This window comes from Syngnathus floridae, chromosome 5, assembly GCF_059516105.1.
Source record: "Syngnathus floridae isolate MCC-2025c chromosome 5, RoL_Sflo_1.0, whole genome shotgun sequence".
In the NCBI taxonomy this organism is placed as follows: domain Eukaryota; kingdom Metazoa; phylum Chordata; class Actinopteri; order Syngnathiformes; family Syngnathidae; genus Syngnathus; species Syngnathus floridae.
This window is the reverse complement of record NC_142417.1, coordinates 150,672-165,568: the sequence shown is the minus strand read 5'-3', so window position 1 is coordinate 165,568 and position 14,897 is coordinate 150,672. Positions and strand designations below refer to the sequence as shown.

The following is a 14,897-nucleotide window of genomic DNA, read 5'->3' as shown; positions in this document are numbered from 1 at the left end:
GGCAGTGAGACCGCGCGGACGCCAGGTGGCGGCAGAGCTTTAGCTTACGGCTAATGAGCACCAGCAAGACGACAAAGAAGAAGAAGGGGGAACAGGAAAGTAATATGGGTACGAAAACGCTGCAAGTGAGGAACTGCGGCGGGAAGATGACCACGTCCAATGCAACACGCTAAAGTTTTCTTCTTCTCATTCGTCCCACCTCGCTCGAGCGCCTGACTCACTCGCAGTTTGGCTGCTACCACCGAGCATGACCGCTGCGCAACTGCCGGCCGCAGGTGACGCTGCTGAGGTGGCTGAGCTCGGACAGCCCGGAGAACCGCGACCTGCTGGCGGCGGCCACCCGCCTCCGCCTGGCTAACCGGCTGGACGCCTACAAGGTACGGCCAAACCCCCGTCCGCCCGCCTGCGCTATTTTAGATTATCACCATCGTGATTTTTTTTTCTCATCAAATTTCCGCCCGATTCTTGGAAAATGACGTGGATGACATTTGATTGATGAGCTTGGGTAGTCTGAAAAGTTGAAGGTCCCAAGAATTTCTCTTGCGACTGCGTGTGTGTGTGCGTGCGTGCGTGCGTGCGTGCGTGCGTGTGTGCGTGTGTGCTTGTGTGTGTGTGTGTGTGTGTGTGTGTGTGTGTGTGTGTGTGTGTGTGTGTGTGTGTGTGTGTGCGTGTGCGCTCGCATGCAGAGAGAGTGCATCCTGAGCGTGGCTCAATTTGCACGCGAGAACCCACGCGCGACCCCGGTCGGCGGCGTTGAACACCCAGGCGGAGCAAAGCGTGGCCATCTTCGCCGCGCGTGTGGCACCTCTCGTCGAGAGGCCAAGTCGTCTTTTCTCGCCTCGTCACTGAGCTTGTTTGTTGTGACCGGCAGCCACTTGCAGATGAAAACAGTCCCTTTCAGAAGAATGGAGATTGACTCGAGTTTTGTCTCGTGCCACCGCCTGCGTTGGCCAAGGACACATGGGTCAAAAGAGAGCGCTCGGGGCCCTTGAAGGTGCCAGTCAAGACTTCAATTTCTCTACTACTGATGAATTGATGGGTTGACGCGGACATCCTTGAAAAGTGGCGTCACTCCTTTCACTTCAAGGGATTTTATTGGATTTGCTGAAGCGATCAAAGTTTGATCGGGCAACATAGCGCCTCGTAGCTCATCGCCTCGCTAGCCGCTCAATAGGTGGTCGTAGTCACGGGTGCATCGGGGTCACGCTGGCCACGCTGACGGCAGGGCGCCGTACGTCTCGGTCCAATAGGCGACGTAGCTCTGCCTCAGGTCGTAGCTGGCGAGACAGAGAAGAGAGCACGTTAGCGGCCGCTATCGACGGGAACTCGGCGAGTGAACGGCGAGTGAACAGAGACCCGACGGACGACTTGCTCATCTGGTGGTTGATGGTCAGGAAGGGACGACGGGTTTTGCCAAAGGCGGGCCACGGGACCGGAACCTTAGTGTTTCCTTGACTGGGATCGCTGGACACCGACCGGGGAGACACAAAGACAAAGAAGGAAATACTTGACTTGACTTGACTTGACTTGACTTGACTTGAAACGGGAGCGTCTCAACCACTCTGAGGTCGGCTACCACCGTACCCGGTCTTGGCGAAGTTGGTCCAGTATGCAATCATGTACCGGGACAGGTCGCGATGTCGCGGGAAGTAGATGAGCGGCGTCGCAAAAGGCTTGCCAAAGACATACTGTAGGTCCTCGCTATGCTCCGCCTCCACCCAGCGGGGGAAGCCCGGAATGCGCGTCTTCATATTGAACAGGTAGGAGAAGGTGCGGCCAGTGCTGAGGGACAAAAACAGGCTCAACTCGGGCAACTTTTCAGCCTCTGAAAGCCCCTTGGGGACTGACCCGCTTTGGTTGGCGTGGAGCTGAAGCGCCGTCTGGGTCGGCACCAGGAACAGGAAGTCGGTCTCGATGTCAGCCACCGTCTTCTTCACCGCCGCCGGATCCGGGGCCGAGCCCCAGTGGGCGGAGTACACGCGGAATGCCGATTCCACAGCCGCCGTACCTTTTTCTTTGGTCAGGCCCATCAGGAGCCCCCTCACGTCCTCCCTGACGACGGCGACGACCAAGATTTGGCTTAAGGTTTCATCTTGACCGACGTCGGTCGGTCGGTCGGTCGGTACGGCATGGGGCTCACACGGTGGTGTTTGCCTTCCTGCGGTTGATGGAGGGCACGTCGACGCCCGCAAAGATGTGCCCGTCCATGGAGTTGACGCCGGCCATGTAGTCCACGTCGGCGGCGTTGTGAAAAAGGCGAGCGGGCTGGTCGGGGAGAAAGTCGCCGTCCACCACGGGGGCGTGTTCCAAGAGATCCATGACCACGCCTGCAAAGGCCGCAGAGGAGCTTTAACCTCGCCGAGGAGGGGGGGCACCCGTCCGTCCCCGTCTGCCTCGTCCGTCCGTCCTCACCGTTGCCCAGCAGTTGCAGGATGTCAATTTTTCCCGCCATGGTGAGACCCACCGGGTCGGTCATCTTAAGACACGTCAACATCAGGTCCTCGTCGCTCCGGTAACAGCCGACCTTACGGGCGATCTGCAGCAAACGGCCATTGTGTGATCGCTGATGAGGACAAAGAGGAAGTGATGCGTTGGCTACCTTCTTGGTGATTGCCATGGGTTCCCTCTGCAGAGCCCAAGGACTCAAGGCCACGCCGCACTGAGTGATGGCTCGCCGGAACAAACCTTTACTGTACGGGGACAACATCTACACGCACCACCGCGGTCACTTAGCATGGCGGCTAACGATAGCGTCTCTCTTTTCCTGGCCCAAGCAATTCAATTTGTCTAAGGCAGTGGTTCTTAACCTTGTTGGAGGTACCGAACCCCAGCAGTTTCATATGCGCATTCACCGAACCCCTCGTTAGTGATTTTTTTTTCTTTTTTTTTTTTTTAATTCTAGACATAGATGTTTTTTACTGGTGCACAAAATGAGCCATGCATGAACATCACCTTGTTCAAAGAACAAAACCAACCCAATGCATGAACTCACAACAAATTACATACTGGTAAATCAGAATTTACACAATAAATCAGATTTGTTCGGACCTCCTCAGTGGAGACTCTGTCGAACCCCTGAGACCGACTCACCGAACCCCTAGGGTTCGATCGAACCCCTAGAGTTCAGGTGACACCCCTAGGGTTCAGGTGACACCCCTAGGGTTCGATCGAACCCAGGTTAAGAACCACTGGTCTAAGGGTTAGCGAGGCCACCTGGAAGCTGACGCTGGCGGCCCCTGCCGACTGTCCAAATATGGTGATGTTGTCCGGGTTTCCTCCAAATGCGGCGATGTTCCTTCGCACCCAGGAGATGGCGGCGTGCTGGTCCCACAGACCGTAGTTCCCTGAAGTACACACACACGCGCGCGCGCGCAAGTTAGCTCGACCTGCCCAGGCTCCTCCTCCGCGGCTCTCCAGTGCATGCGTGAACGAACGATTTGCAGCCATTTGCGCACCTGGCATGCGAGCGTCTCCGCTGCTGAGGAAGCCCAAGGTTCCAACGCGGTAGTTGGCCGACACCACGATGACCTTCCCGCGCTCGGCCATTTCCTTGCCGTCGTACAGCGAGTCTCCCAGGATGGCCAAGTCGTTGGACGCCCCCAGCAGGAAGGCCCCTCCGAACAGGTACACCATGACGGGCAGGTTGGACGACACTGACCCGCACACGCAGGACCGTTGATTTGGGCGATCACCTTGCAAATGTGCGTGCAAATGTGCGTGCGTGCAAGCGTGCTTTTATGAACCCGGTCCTCAGGATGTCACCAGATGCGAGGAGCTTTCGTGTTACATCACACGTGACCTGTATTGTGAGTTTGATTCCCGCATATGACGACGTACTTGTGCCTGTGCACGCGCGCGTGTTTGACCCCCACCCCCCCAAAAAAAACTACATCTGGTGCGACGCCAGATGCGAGCTCTTGCGCGCGTGTCATCTGCTGGGACATCCCAGGTGGAAGCCGGCGCGATTTCTGAAATCAAATCTGGCGTCACACCAAATACGTGACACGGCGGCGTCCGACGTGACGAGGTGCAAGAGCTGATGTGACATCAGCCCTGACGTGCAGTGAGTGGCTACGTACGTGTGCTCGCTTGAGGCACAAAAATGTTGAGGTAGAGACAATCCAGGCTGCCGCGAGTCTCGGTCTGCAACAGCGACACCTGCAGGCAGCGCTCGGCGTACTTGCTGGCCTTCAGCACCCCTACGCACACAAACGACGAGCGTTTTGGGGGCGAAGCGCTTCAAGTTCTGCTGCGGTTCGGGCAAGAGGAGCAAACAAACATTTGTTCCTCACGCTCGAAGACGAGGCGGGGCTCCGGAGAGGTCCCTTGACCTACCGTCCCATCCTGGATGGGGTTTCGGTTTCTCCCACAGTCCGGGACTGGCGGCGAAGGGGATCCCTTTGAACACGTCCACGGACGTGAACAGTCCCGTGCGTTTGTTGGTACCCTGAACGCTGCCGCTCTCCGTCTGCACCACCCTCAGGTGCGCCCGCGCAACCTTTGCGGACGACACCGACGAGAGGGAGATGCTCATCAGCACCAGCGACAGTGACAGCGTGGTGGTCACACTCATCTTCAGCTTTGTCTTTTCTCACGCCCGCTCGGCGGCGGCTGCCTTATATAGCCGCCGCCGAGCTGGATGGGCAAGCAAGGCGTGCGCCTGGTTACGCGCGGGGGCGGGCTGACGGGGTGGGCACCCTAGGTTAAGGTGACAAAGCCGAACGCTCACCCAAAGGCCAAGTCGGGTCAAGTCCCATTCCTTCGTAGAGTTCCGACTCACGGAAACAGGCTGGGCGTGGTGCCAAACATTAACCATGTGACACGCAGGTTAGTTTGTTATATATATATATATATATATATATATATATATATATATATATATATATATATATATATATATATATATATATATATATATATATATATATATATATATATATACATATACACACACACACATATGTATATATAATATATTGACGTCAAGTGACATGAGGACGTGGGGACGAGTGCAGATGCTGCTACTTTATCGGTCTCCAGTCAATCATTACACGTGGTCGCACACTTCCATTGGATGCGTGCCGATATTGTTATCGCTGTCAAACAAAATGCATCGTGTGCACACGCAAATGTCGCAAATGTCGGTTTGACCATGTCCAAGTGTCCTCGAGCAAGATGTTAAATCCTAATTTGCTCCCAGTGGACGTGGCAGCGCCTTGCGTGGCCGCAGTGTCCCGTTAGTGTATGTGAACGGGGCAACGTGAGGTTTTGTAACGCGAACATAAAGTGCGTCCACATGAAGCGCTATCGACTTCCATCCATCCATTTATCGACTTCCATCCATCCATTTTCAGACCTCAGGAGGGTCGCGGCCCTCGGGCGAGCTGGAGCGTAACCCTTCATTTCGTTTGGGGCTTTTATTCACTTGAGAAAAACTCGAGCGTTGACTTTTCCATACTTTTTCTCCTTGCCCCGAACGCCGCTCAAAGCATTGACTGACAGGCGCAGGTGTCGGATTGCCCGTTGTGGGCGGGGCATTAGATGCTCAACATGGCGGCGTCCTGCTCTGCTCAACGCGTCTGAAGGTAAAAACCCCCCAAAACTAGACAAACTTTGAAATCTTTCAACCTTACGGCAACGAGCTCGCGTTCGCGTTGACGTCACCGCGAGTCGCCCGTGGAGCTGGTTGGCTCATCGAAAGCCATTTCATAACAATAATGGCTTTATGTTTGCGTGACAGCTGTTAGCATGTTAGCTCTGCGCAAGGCTAACCGAGTGGCTGCTGCGCAAGCCTGTTGCGCACGTGACTGAGCAAAGGTGGCTGCGCGTGATATTAAGAAGTGGCTAACTTGACAAATAAATTGAAATGGATCGGTTACCATGGAGACCTCCATTTGAAATGGCTGTTGCTGCCTCTATTGCATCATTCAAACTTTTGATCTCATGTTGTGATTATTATTATTTCCTAACTATGCATAATCCATAAAAACTGTTTGTGTGTTGGGGGTTTGTGTTTATTCATGAGTGTGTTTCTTGGTATGCGCAGGATGTCCAAGGAGCAGGTGAGCATTGGTGAGCTCCTGCTCTCATTGGACAGTTCAGACCTACAGGAGGCGGAGCAAGGCCGAGTGGCAATTAGCCACCAGCTGAGTTCAGGTGCGCTACCTGACCCGAGTGGCCTTGACAGTAGCCTCGCCCGCCCCTTCGCTTGCATGCGCACGTGGGTGCCTGCCTTTGGGTCACTTTGTGTGGCTGTTGGCCGTGTTGACGGCAATGTGTCCTGGCAGACAAAGGAGGCGCTGTGCTCAGCAGTCTGGTGGATTTCTACTTGAACTCTTCTTCATGTGCCTCGGCTTTGACGCTACTCTCCTCCATCCGAGAACCTCTCCACAAGGTTGCGCGCGCACGCGCGCACACACACACGTTGTTTTCTGCACATTGGTGTAGCCTCCCTTTTAATATAGCATGGCCGTCCGTCCGTCCGTCCGTGTGCGCCGGCGTGCTCCTCTCAGGCCCTGCTGGACAAACTAAATGAGGCGGTGTGCAGGCCGGCGAGCCGGTTGGCCGCCGTCACTCTGCTCGGTCACGTGATCAGCGGGCAGCCGCCATGGATTCATCACGTCAGCCGATCACCTCTGCTCACCTCGCTGCTGCGCTGCCTCAAGGTGAAACGCGCGCACGCACGCTAAAGTCATGCGCAGACGCACTCGTGTGAAGAACATCTCCGGATTGAAGGCTGCTGTGCTCCAAGCGGATGGGGAAGAAGCTTCTCTGCGCTTTTGTCTCCAGTAGACTCCGTTACGCCAAGAGCGTGAAAGAGCCGCCCGCCCGCGGCTGCTCATTTACTTTTGTCTTGGAATCGCGTGTGAAATCGCAAACAAGCTGCCACGTTGTGCCTTTTAGAGCGACGGCGATGTGATGATGCTGGTCCCTGGAGTGCTGGTGATCGTGACGCTCTTACCCATGATCCCTCAGGCCGCCAAGCAACACATCTACGACTTCTTTGACGTCTTTGGACGCCTGGCATCATGGAGCCTCAAAAACCCCGGTGATGCGTGCAGGCAGCAGTTAGCGTCTTAGCTGGTCCCTTTCGTATTTGCGCTTGTAAACGTGAGTTGCGCCCGCCGCACAGGCCACGCCCCCGCGTCCCACCTGGTCCACCTTCACGCCGGAGCGTACGCCTTATTCCACCGCTTGTACGGAATGTTCCCGTGTAACTTCCTGTCGTACTTGCGCCTGCACTACAGCATGAAGGAAAACCTGGACACCTTCCACCGTGTGGTCAAGGTACACGGTTGACGCCGCGAGTTGACCCTGTGTGACCAATGTTGTTGATGTTCTTTTTTTGGGTCCCGTGTCAGCCAATGTTGGACCACGTGCGTGTTCATCCTGAGCTGGTGAGTGGGACTCAGGACTCGGAAGTGGATCCTTCCAGGTCAGTTGGTGCCACCCCCAAGTCACCCTGCGGACTGATGAGAATTTTATTTTGAAATGTCCAATTTGTGGCATCAGGTGGCGTGGCTACGAGGTTCACGACATCATCGTGGAGTGCTCCCGAGTCTCCCTGGACCCTCTGGAGTCCTCCTGTGATGAGCACACACTAGCCCCGCCCCTACCCGCTCACCTTGACCAAACCTGCCTCGTCGGCGGTGAGTCACTTGCGCCTTTCACCTTGCTGTCTGTCCCTGACCGCTGCCTGTTGTCTCCTCAGCGTGCGGCAGCGAGGACGCCGCCCGGACGCACACTTGGTCCCCCTCGGAAAGCGCGCTCCACGTGGACCGCCCGGACGTGCGTGTGCGTAGCGTGTGAATGACGTGGCAGATGTGACCGTTTCTGTTGCACATTTACGGTGATGATATGGTCACGTGTCCAGCTCGACGTCACGTGGAGCCCCTCCTCTCAATGTGGTTTGTCCACCCCGCCTCCGGAAAAGGTGGCCGTAAGCCCCGACCAGCCCCTGAATAGAAACAACTCGCTTTCAGGTGACACACACACATCCAGCATACTATATGTGCATGCTTGTCTACATGCTTGGTGTGTGTTCAGGTGCAAAATGTGGTGCATCGCCGTGCGCGGCGGGCCCAGCCACAGGCGACGGTTCAGACAGCGCCCGGCGTGCAGACGTTTCCCAGGTGCCGCTTTTCCAGCCTTGTCTTTTGGAGGAGCAGCAGGATGAGCCTCTGTCACTTCCCGCAGGTCGGAGAGCAGCCCATCAGGATGGAGGCCGTGGGGCCAGCGCTTTGCCATGCCATTGAAGGTGAGCTCAAGCGCCGGGCTCCGCCCCGAAGCCAGGCCCATCACCTTTGACTGGATGCTCCGCCCAAGCCATCCATCCATCCATCCATCCATCCGTCCATCCATCCATCCATCCATCCATCCATCCATCCATCCATCCATCCATCCATCCATCCATCCATCCATCCATCCATCACACTGTCAACACACCCCTTTGACTATCCCACTCTCCCTCTGCATCATTCGACCCGCCCAGCCAGCGCCGCGTGGCACCTCTCCCCTCTGACCTTTTCTTTTCTCTCCAGCAGGCCCGGCCTGCTCAGCGCAGCCCCGCCCTTCTTCCTCCCTGCATTCCCTCTCCCTCACCTCCACGCCCGCCCGCCGCCAAATCCCACCCGTGTCCGACTTAGCCCCTCCTCCTCCTCCCTGCCCCGATTCGCCGGGCCCCGCCCCCTCTTACGACTTCCTGTTTGAGTTGGCGCTTCCCCGCGCCGCCCTTTTGTTTGTGAAGAACAAGGCGCAGGTAACCGACCTCGGCCCCGTCGACGGCCGCGTCGATGACCTCGGCGCCGCTTTTTGCCCGTGCAGGAGGCGCAGCGGAAGATGGCGGCCCAGCACCGTGAGAAGCGCGACAATGACGAGGAGGAAGATCTGACCGCTGCGTCTCCTCTGGACTTGTTGGACTGCCTCATTGCCCACGGACACGACACGCACGCTGCTAGCGTTAGCCTTAGCCGGAGGTGACTCAAAATGAAAAGCAAGCGCACCACTGCCCAATAATTGAATTCATTTTTGTATGCAGGTCTTCGGCCTCGGGCAAGCTGTTGGATCGCAACCCTTGTGCAGGTAAAGGTGAAAGCGTGAAAGAAAAGCAAAGGCCTTGGCTGTTGATTTTTTTTGGGGGGGGATTTTATTTTCATGGATTGCTATGAACGTCCGAAATTCGCATGTGCGCACGCGTGTCAGGAGGCTGCGCGCAGGCGGAGGACGCGGAGGCGCTGCGGCGAGGCCTGCAGCTGGCGCAGGCTCAGCTGCAGTACGAGCGCTTCAAACGTCAGCAGCACGCCATCAGGAACCGACGCCTCCTACGGCGGGTGGTCAGCGCCGCCGCGCTGGAGGAGCGGACCGTCGCCATGGTACGGTTGGTATCGGCGCTCGCCCGTGGCTACTCCATGCCGGAGGTTGTGCTTTTCCGCCGCTCGGGCAGTGCGCTCAGCTGGCGCTGCAGGACGAGGAGACGAGGGCGCTGACCAGCAGCCTGGAGGCCGAGCAGCGGCGCTGCGCTCGGCTGCGGCTGGACGCCGACAAGCACGGGCAACAGCTGCAGGCGCACGTGCAACACTTGCTCCGGCAGGAGCAGGAACATCGCGCGCAACGTCTGGCGCTGCAGGTGAGTGACGCTCACGCCCTCCCTCCTGCAATTGGTTGACAGTTGACTGATTGGCCGTTCCAGAGCGAGCTTCAGGAGTGTCAGGTGAAGATGAGGGATTTGGAGACGCAGCTTCAGAAGGCCAGGCACAGGGCTTCCGAGGCCGAGCGCCACTTGAGCCGGCTGTCGCTCAAGGTGAGCGGGCGAGGGCGGCTCCACCGTCAAATGCAGGCCATGACTGCGACCATGTCCCGTTTCAGTTGAGGAGCAGCGACGAGTTGCGCCGGCAGAGCTTCCTGCTCAACCGACAACTGATTGTGCTCACAGAAACCAACAAAGCTCTCACGCGCCGACTGGACGCACTGCAGCCGCCGACGCCACGCCACCGCCGCACTGTCGGTACACGCCCGCGCGCGCGCGACAGCCGACGGGACGTTTGAGCTCACCGTCGCGAGATGCGCACGCAATTTGTTCTCCAGGAGGCAAGCGAGCCGGGCGGCGGCGCCCGCCGAGAGTTCGGTCGTGCCAAGGAGGCGGAGCAGGAGCACAGGCAGAAGCTGGAAGCGGCCAATCACAGAGCGGCCGAGCTGGACAAGCAACTGGCCCACAAGGAGACGCTCGTAGAACTTCACAAGGAGCTGTTGGACGACCACAAGAGGCGCAGCAGGTTTGTCTTTGTCTGTCTGTTTGTCTCTGTCTCTCTGTCTGTCTCTGTCCGTCTCTGTCTGTCCGTCCGTCTGTCTCTGTGTAAAGGGTGTGTCCTGAAATGCACGCACTTGCTCTCTCTTCTGTCTTGTCAGGGGGGAGCTGTCGGCATGCGAGGCCCAATGCGCAACGCTGCGGAAGACGGTCCAGACTCTGCAAAGCGAGATGCTTCACCTCTACGGCGTTGTGGATGCTCTCAGCAGGTCAAACACACACACACACACACACACATCTTCACATGATGAGGTCAGCACGCAACCATTTCGACGTCATTCCGTTGTCATGGTACTTGTGCAATGGTGAGGTCACAGGAAGCAGAGGCCTTCTCATGACAACAGCCTGATGTCATCATCTTTTGTCCCGCAGGCCCGCCCTGGAAGAGCCCGATCTCCAGACGTCCTCTTCCTCGGTCGTGAACGGCGCGTGCCGCCTGTCCACTTCACCCCTCCTCTTCCCCGCCGGCGCTTCGTCGTCGTCGCCTCTCTCGCCGTCCCCCAACGAGTCGCCGTTGGCGATTGGCTCCTTCCTGGAGCAGAGGGCGTGGCAGCTCTTCAGACCGGCCAATCACAGTCCGGAGGAGGAGGAGGAGGCGGCGGCGGCAGCGCAGCCAGAGAACAAGGATGATGAGGATGACCAAGACGACGGTGAAGATGAAAAGCTGAAGGAAGATGAGGAGGTCCGGACAGGAAGTCCGGGCGGTGACGGCGACTTCCTGGCAGGAAGTCGTCCGGTGCGGGCCCGCCTGTCGGCCCCGCCCTCCGGCCCGTCACCGGCCATCATGCCAAGACGGCGCGAGCTGAGCATCATGGACTACGACCACGTGACGGCGCACATGTGACGACAGCCGTTTTGATTCTCGTCAATGAGAAGGCGAGAAAATAAAGGGATTAAACCTCACGCCGCCGTTTGGGCTTTTATTTCAGGTCACGTGCAACACAAGTGATGAAGTTCATTTTCTTAAAATGGTTTGATTTTATTCTTGTCAAATGTTTTCCTTTTTTTATCCCCCAGGAGTTTTTTTTTTAGTTTTTCCTTGCCCCCTGGGAGTTTAAGATCAGGGTTGATGTTGAGAGTAATTGTCAATTATTGTACATGTGAAGCCCTTTGAAACTTGCTTGTAATTTAGGGCTATATAAATAAACTTGACTTGATTTGAATGGACAAATGTCATTTTCTATCCCGCTTGTCCCCACGGGGGTATTTGCGCTTTGAATTCTCTCCCCCCAACAACCACCACCACCACACTAGGTCCGTTTGACGCGTTGACTTGTGTACGTCAACCACGTGACGTATGTTGGTGACGTCATGACGCTACGCAAACGCAGACAGAGTTGCCGAGTTGCCGGGACGACGATCAAGGCGTCCCACCGCGGCGGAAAGAGCAGCGAGACTTTTCTTCCAGGTAAAAAATGGGAATTTTACTAGTACGGAGTCTATCCCTCAAGTTTGAGTTGCTCTACTCTGAGATTCCAGAACAGCTGATGTTTTCAACAGTTGTGCTAACGCGAAGCTAAGCTAACTCTGATGCTACGCTGCCAAGCCCGACTCCAGTCTTTTGTGGCACCTTTGAGCTTTTCAAAATGTGAGGCTCGTTTCAAGTCTTATGTCATAATCAAGTATCTGCCTGCCTGGCTGCCTGCCTGGCTGCCTGCCTGGCTGCCTGCCTACCTGCCTGCCTACCTGCCTGCCTACCTGCCTGCCTACCTGCCTGCCTGCCTGTCTGTCTGTCACTGATCCTTCCTTCCTTCCTTCCTTCCTTCCTTCCTTCCTTCCTTCCTTCCTTCCTTCCTTCACCCAAGCCATCCATCTGGTCTTCCCGATGGAGTCCAAAGTGATGATGATGGAGGACAGCGTTCAGCCCCTCCGAGTCCCCCCTCAGATGTCCATCTATGCCGACCAGCACAATATTATCCACCTGGTGCAGGTGAGGCACCGCAAAGGTTTGCTCGTGGATGGCGCCGCTCGCTCAGATGTCACTCACGAGCGGGTCACTTGACTTCCGCGTTGCTCTCAGACCATGGTATCTAGCCTGGCTGTGGACCAGCCCGAAGACCCCATCGCATACCTTCTGCTTCTGCTGCAGGACAGCAGCGTGCACGGTCAGCCACCTCGCCGTCCACGACTCGAACGAACAGCAGATGGCGCTGTCACTTAACACCTTGGTGCTCCTTGCGTTCAATTTGCTTTGCCGCGTGTCAGTTCCCAGGGTGGTCCTGCTGGGTCCCCCCGCCGTGGGCAAAACCACTCTGGTGAGTCGAGCCATCGTGACGTTGGCGTCACGTGACCGAAACGTGTCTCCGTCAGGCCGGGCGACTGTGCGCCGACCTGGGAGCTGTGCACGTCACCATGGAGACGCTCCTGGACGACCCATCGCCTCCGGGCCAAGAGGCGCGCCGCCACGCGCTCAAGCAAGAGGTACGCATATGCGCGCGCGTGCATGCGCCACACCTCGCCGGCTCAACAGGCGCGTTTGTGCGTGCGCGTGCTCAGGAGGTGCCTGACGATCTTCTGGTGAGCTTGATTCAAGGCAGACTCAAAGAGTCTGACTGCTTCAACACGGTACGGGCACAGGATCATGTTTCCATTTGGGGGGGTTTTTTCCGCCCGTTTGAGGGCGCCGTTCGGTGCCTTCCAGGGCTGGGTGCTGGACGGGCTCCCCCAAACTCGGCTGCAGGCTCGCAGTCTCCAGCAGGGCGGCGTCATTCCCAAACACGTGGGTAGGTTTCTTCTGTGCGAGGCACCCCTGTTTGGGCAGCTGTTTGCGTGTCTGGAAGTGACGTGAGGCGGCGTGTCGCGGCAGTTCTGCTGGTGGCCGGTGAAGACGTTCTCCTGGAGCGCCACCGCGGCAGGCTGCTGGACCCGCTGACCAGAGGTAGCTGCTTGCGGCCCGGCAGGCTGAGCCGCGCCGGCGTGACGCGGCTTCCTGTGCTCGCTCAGACGTGTACCACGAGACCTTCGCGCAACCCCGCGAGGAGGCGGCGCGGCGCGCCGAGAAGAGCGCCGACGCCCACGTCGGGGCTCTGAGAGCCCACCTGCAGCGCTATCGTTGCAAGGTCACCGGCTTGAGCTCCGCCTACCGACACATCCTCACCACAGTGGACGCCGACCAGCCGCCGCTCGACGTTTACCAGCAAGGTCAAAACCAAAACGTTTTCCGAGAAGGCATCGAACTTACTGAAAAATGTGCCCGCCCGCCCGCCCGCCCGCGCGTGCAGCGCTGGCCTTCCTGCGGACTCGGCGCTGTTCCCGAACTCCCAGGGTTCTCCTGTTGGGGCCGCCGGGCTCAGGGAAGAGACTTCAAGCCAAGATGCTGGCAGACAAATACAAGATGGTGGACGGTATGTGCGCGCACACTCCGACGTGGACGCGCGCTCATTGATGCCTCGTCCGTCGCACCGATGCCTCGTCCGTCGCACCGATGCCTCGTCCGTCGCACCGATGCCTCGTCCGTCGCACCGATGCCTCGTCCGTCGCACTGATGCCTCGTCCGTCGCCTTGTCAGTCTGTTGCAGTGACCTCCTTCGTTGGGCCGAAGCCGACCCGTCTTCAGTGGGAGAAGAAGTTCGAACGTACGTGCAGCACAACCGGACAGGTGAGCGGAGCTCGCTGGCAATTCCGACGGCCAGGGCTTCTGAGGCATTTGTGTGTGTTTTCCAGTTCCAAAAAGTGTCACTTTGAAAGTCTTTCAAGAGCGACTGGACCGTGCGGACTGCAGCCAGCGCGGTTGGATCCTTCACCACCTGCCGTGCGACCTGCAGCACGCCAAACACTTAACGGAGTCCCTCAACGCCCCCAACAGGTTACAAGTGCGCGCGCACTGACGACGCACGCACGCACACAACAACTCTCATTTTGTGACTTGTGTGTGTGGGTGTGCGCGCGGCAGAGTTTTCTTCCTGGAGTTGACTGACGACGTTTGTTTACAAAGAACCACAATCTCCCCGGGTCATCCCAGGTCAGTTGCGACGCCAAATCAAATGCTCTCTCATTGAAGCGACGTTTCAATGGTGCGCCTCAAAACAACACGATTGCCAACCCAGCCATTTGGTCACGTGATGTCACTTTTTGTTCAGCGTCCACGCGGCACCCGGCGACGTCAGCCAATGTCTTGACAACACACGTAGTGTCACGCAAGCGCTCGGTGTGTACAGGACACACACCGCAGGCCTGCAGGTACACACACACACACACACACACTGATCCACTGATGATCCATCTTCATTAATGGCATTGAGCTTTGTATGTGCGTGCGCGTGTGTTTAGTGTGTGTTTCCAGATGGCGTGCACGTGGATGCAGATCAGGATCCCCAGTGTGTGTTTGAGGCTTTAGACAAACAACTCACCATCCAAACACACGCACATTGACACACACGCAAACTGCAGTTCAACGTTTGTTTGTCTGTCTCTCTCTCTCTCTCTCTCTATCAATCTCTGGAGCTGTCCAATCAATGTCAATAAAATCAGTGCCCATGCCTGTTGATGTCACGACTCGTCCCCGGTTGTTTTATTATTTGTAGGTTGTCATGGTTTCTGTCCGCGTGTGTGTACTCGCCCCTCCCCTCCCCTCCCTTCCTGTGTCAACTCCCAA

The 14,897-nt window shown here is 57.1% G+C and overlaps 3 protein-coding genes and 1 pseudogene across 9 annotated transcripts; 3 read left to right on the top strand and 1 right to left on the bottom strand.

Annotated features, from left to right (window-relative positions):
- The first annotated feature begins 53 nt into the window (after positions 1-53).
- On the top strand, positions 54-3,323 carry LOC148397255 (uncharacterized; annotated as a pseudogene). The gene is made up of 3 exons (XR_015858513.1): positions 54-125; positions 276-377; positions 687-3,323. The product of XR_015858513.1 is annotated as an uncharacterized LOC148397255 (transcript).
- On the bottom strand, positions 1,202-3,462 carry LOC148397254 (bile salt-activated lipase-like). The gene is made up of 9 exons (XM_088375333.1): positions 3,456-3,462; positions 3,214-3,344; positions 2,600-2,707; positions 2,413-2,536; positions 2,141-2,327; positions 1,849-2,052; positions 1,585-1,782; positions 1,357-1,464; positions 1,202-1,277 (listed from the first exon to the last, which is right to left on the bottom strand). The coding sequence occupies exons 1-9, from the start codon at positions 3,460-3,462 to the stop codon at positions 1,202-1,204; spliced, it is 1,143 nt and encodes a 380-aa protein (XP_088231459.1).
- A 6-nt stretch (positions 3,463-3,468) lies between these two features.
- On the top strand, positions 3,469-11,206 carry LOC148397253 (hamartin-like). Of its 6 annotated transcripts, none has more exons than XM_088377111.1 (22): positions 3,469-3,624; positions 6,047-6,156; positions 6,288-6,394; positions 6,465-6,665; positions 6,904-7,048; positions 7,133-7,287; positions 7,362-7,435; positions 7,513-7,649; positions 7,712-7,788; positions 7,874-7,982; positions 8,047-8,132; positions 8,197-8,257; positions 8,541-8,758; positions 8,824-8,975; positions 9,038-9,081; positions 9,202-9,371; positions 9,443-9,625; positions 9,689-9,799; positions 9,865-9,999; positions 10,084-10,271; positions 10,405-10,512; positions 10,676-11,206. In XM_088377111.1, the coding sequence occupies exons 1-22, from the start codon at positions 3,524-3,526 to the stop codon at positions 11,145-11,147; spliced, it is 3,144 nt and encodes a 1,047-aa protein (XP_088233237.1). In that variant the 5' UTR covers positions 3,469-3,523; the 3' UTR covers positions 11,148-11,206. The 6 variants fall into 6 exon arrangements, with proteins under 6 accessions (XP_088233237.1, XP_088233236.1, XP_088233240.1 ...); XM_088377110.1 differs by having other exon boundaries at positions 7,712-7,794; positions 8,544-8,758; XM_088377114.1 differs by having other exon boundaries at positions 7,712-7,794; positions 9,865-10,003; positions 10,676-11,078.
- Positions 11,207-11,585: 379 nt separating this feature from the next.
- On the top strand, positions 11,586-14,794 carry ak8 (adenylate kinase 8). The gene is made up of 15 exons (XM_088377131.1): positions 11,586-11,711; positions 12,109-12,233; positions 12,324-12,408; positions 12,509-12,558; positions 12,614-12,724; positions 12,800-12,868; positions 12,945-13,026; positions 13,110-13,181; positions 13,247-13,444; positions 13,525-13,647; positions 13,812-13,901; positions 13,967-14,108; positions 14,196-14,264; positions 14,383-14,482; positions 14,573-14,794. The coding sequence occupies exons 1-15, from the start codon at positions 11,615-11,617 to the stop codon at positions 14,672-14,674; spliced, it is 1,515 nt and encodes a 504-aa protein (XP_088233257.1). The 5' UTR covers positions 11,586-11,614; the 3' UTR covers positions 14,675-14,794.
- Positions 14,795-14,897: the final 103 nt, after the last annotated feature.

Bases quoted from the DNA above. Each gene is read 5' to 3' on its own strand.
- LOC148397254 (XM_088375333.1), bottom strand. The intron at 1,783-1,848 runs GTCAGTCCCCAA...TTTGTCCCTCAG, and splicing joins CTCCACGCCAACCAAAGCGG to CACTGGCCGCACCTTCTCCT. The intron at 1,278-1,356 runs GTCTCTGTTCAC...CTGTCTCGCCAG, and splicing joins ATGAGCAAGTCGTCCGTCGG to CTACGACCTGAGGCAGAGCT.
- LOC148397253 (XM_088377109.1), top strand. From the start codon at position 3,524: ATGACCTTCCCGCGCTCGGCCATTTCCTTGCCGTCGTACAGCGAGTCT. The intron at 6,157-6,287 runs GTGCGCTACCTG...GTGTCCTGGCAG, and splicing joins TAGCCACCAGCTGAGTTCAG to ACAAAGGAGGCGCTGTGCTC. The intron at 10,272-10,404 runs GTTTGTCTTTGT...CTGTCTTGTCAG, and splicing joins GACCACAAGAGGCGCAGCAG to GGGGGAGCTGTCGGCATGCG.
- ak8 (XM_088377131.1), top strand. From the start codon at position 11,615: ATGACGCTACGCAAACGCAGACAGAGTTGCCGAGTTGCCGGGACGACG. The intron at 12,869-12,944 runs GTACGGGCACAG...GGTGCCTTCCAG, and splicing joins AGTCTGACTGCTTCAACACG to GGCTGGGTGCTGGACGGGCT. The intron at 14,265-14,382 runs GTCAGTTGCGAC...CTTTTTGTTCAG, and splicing joins ATCTCCCCGGGTCATCCCAG to CGTCCACGCGGCACCCGGCG.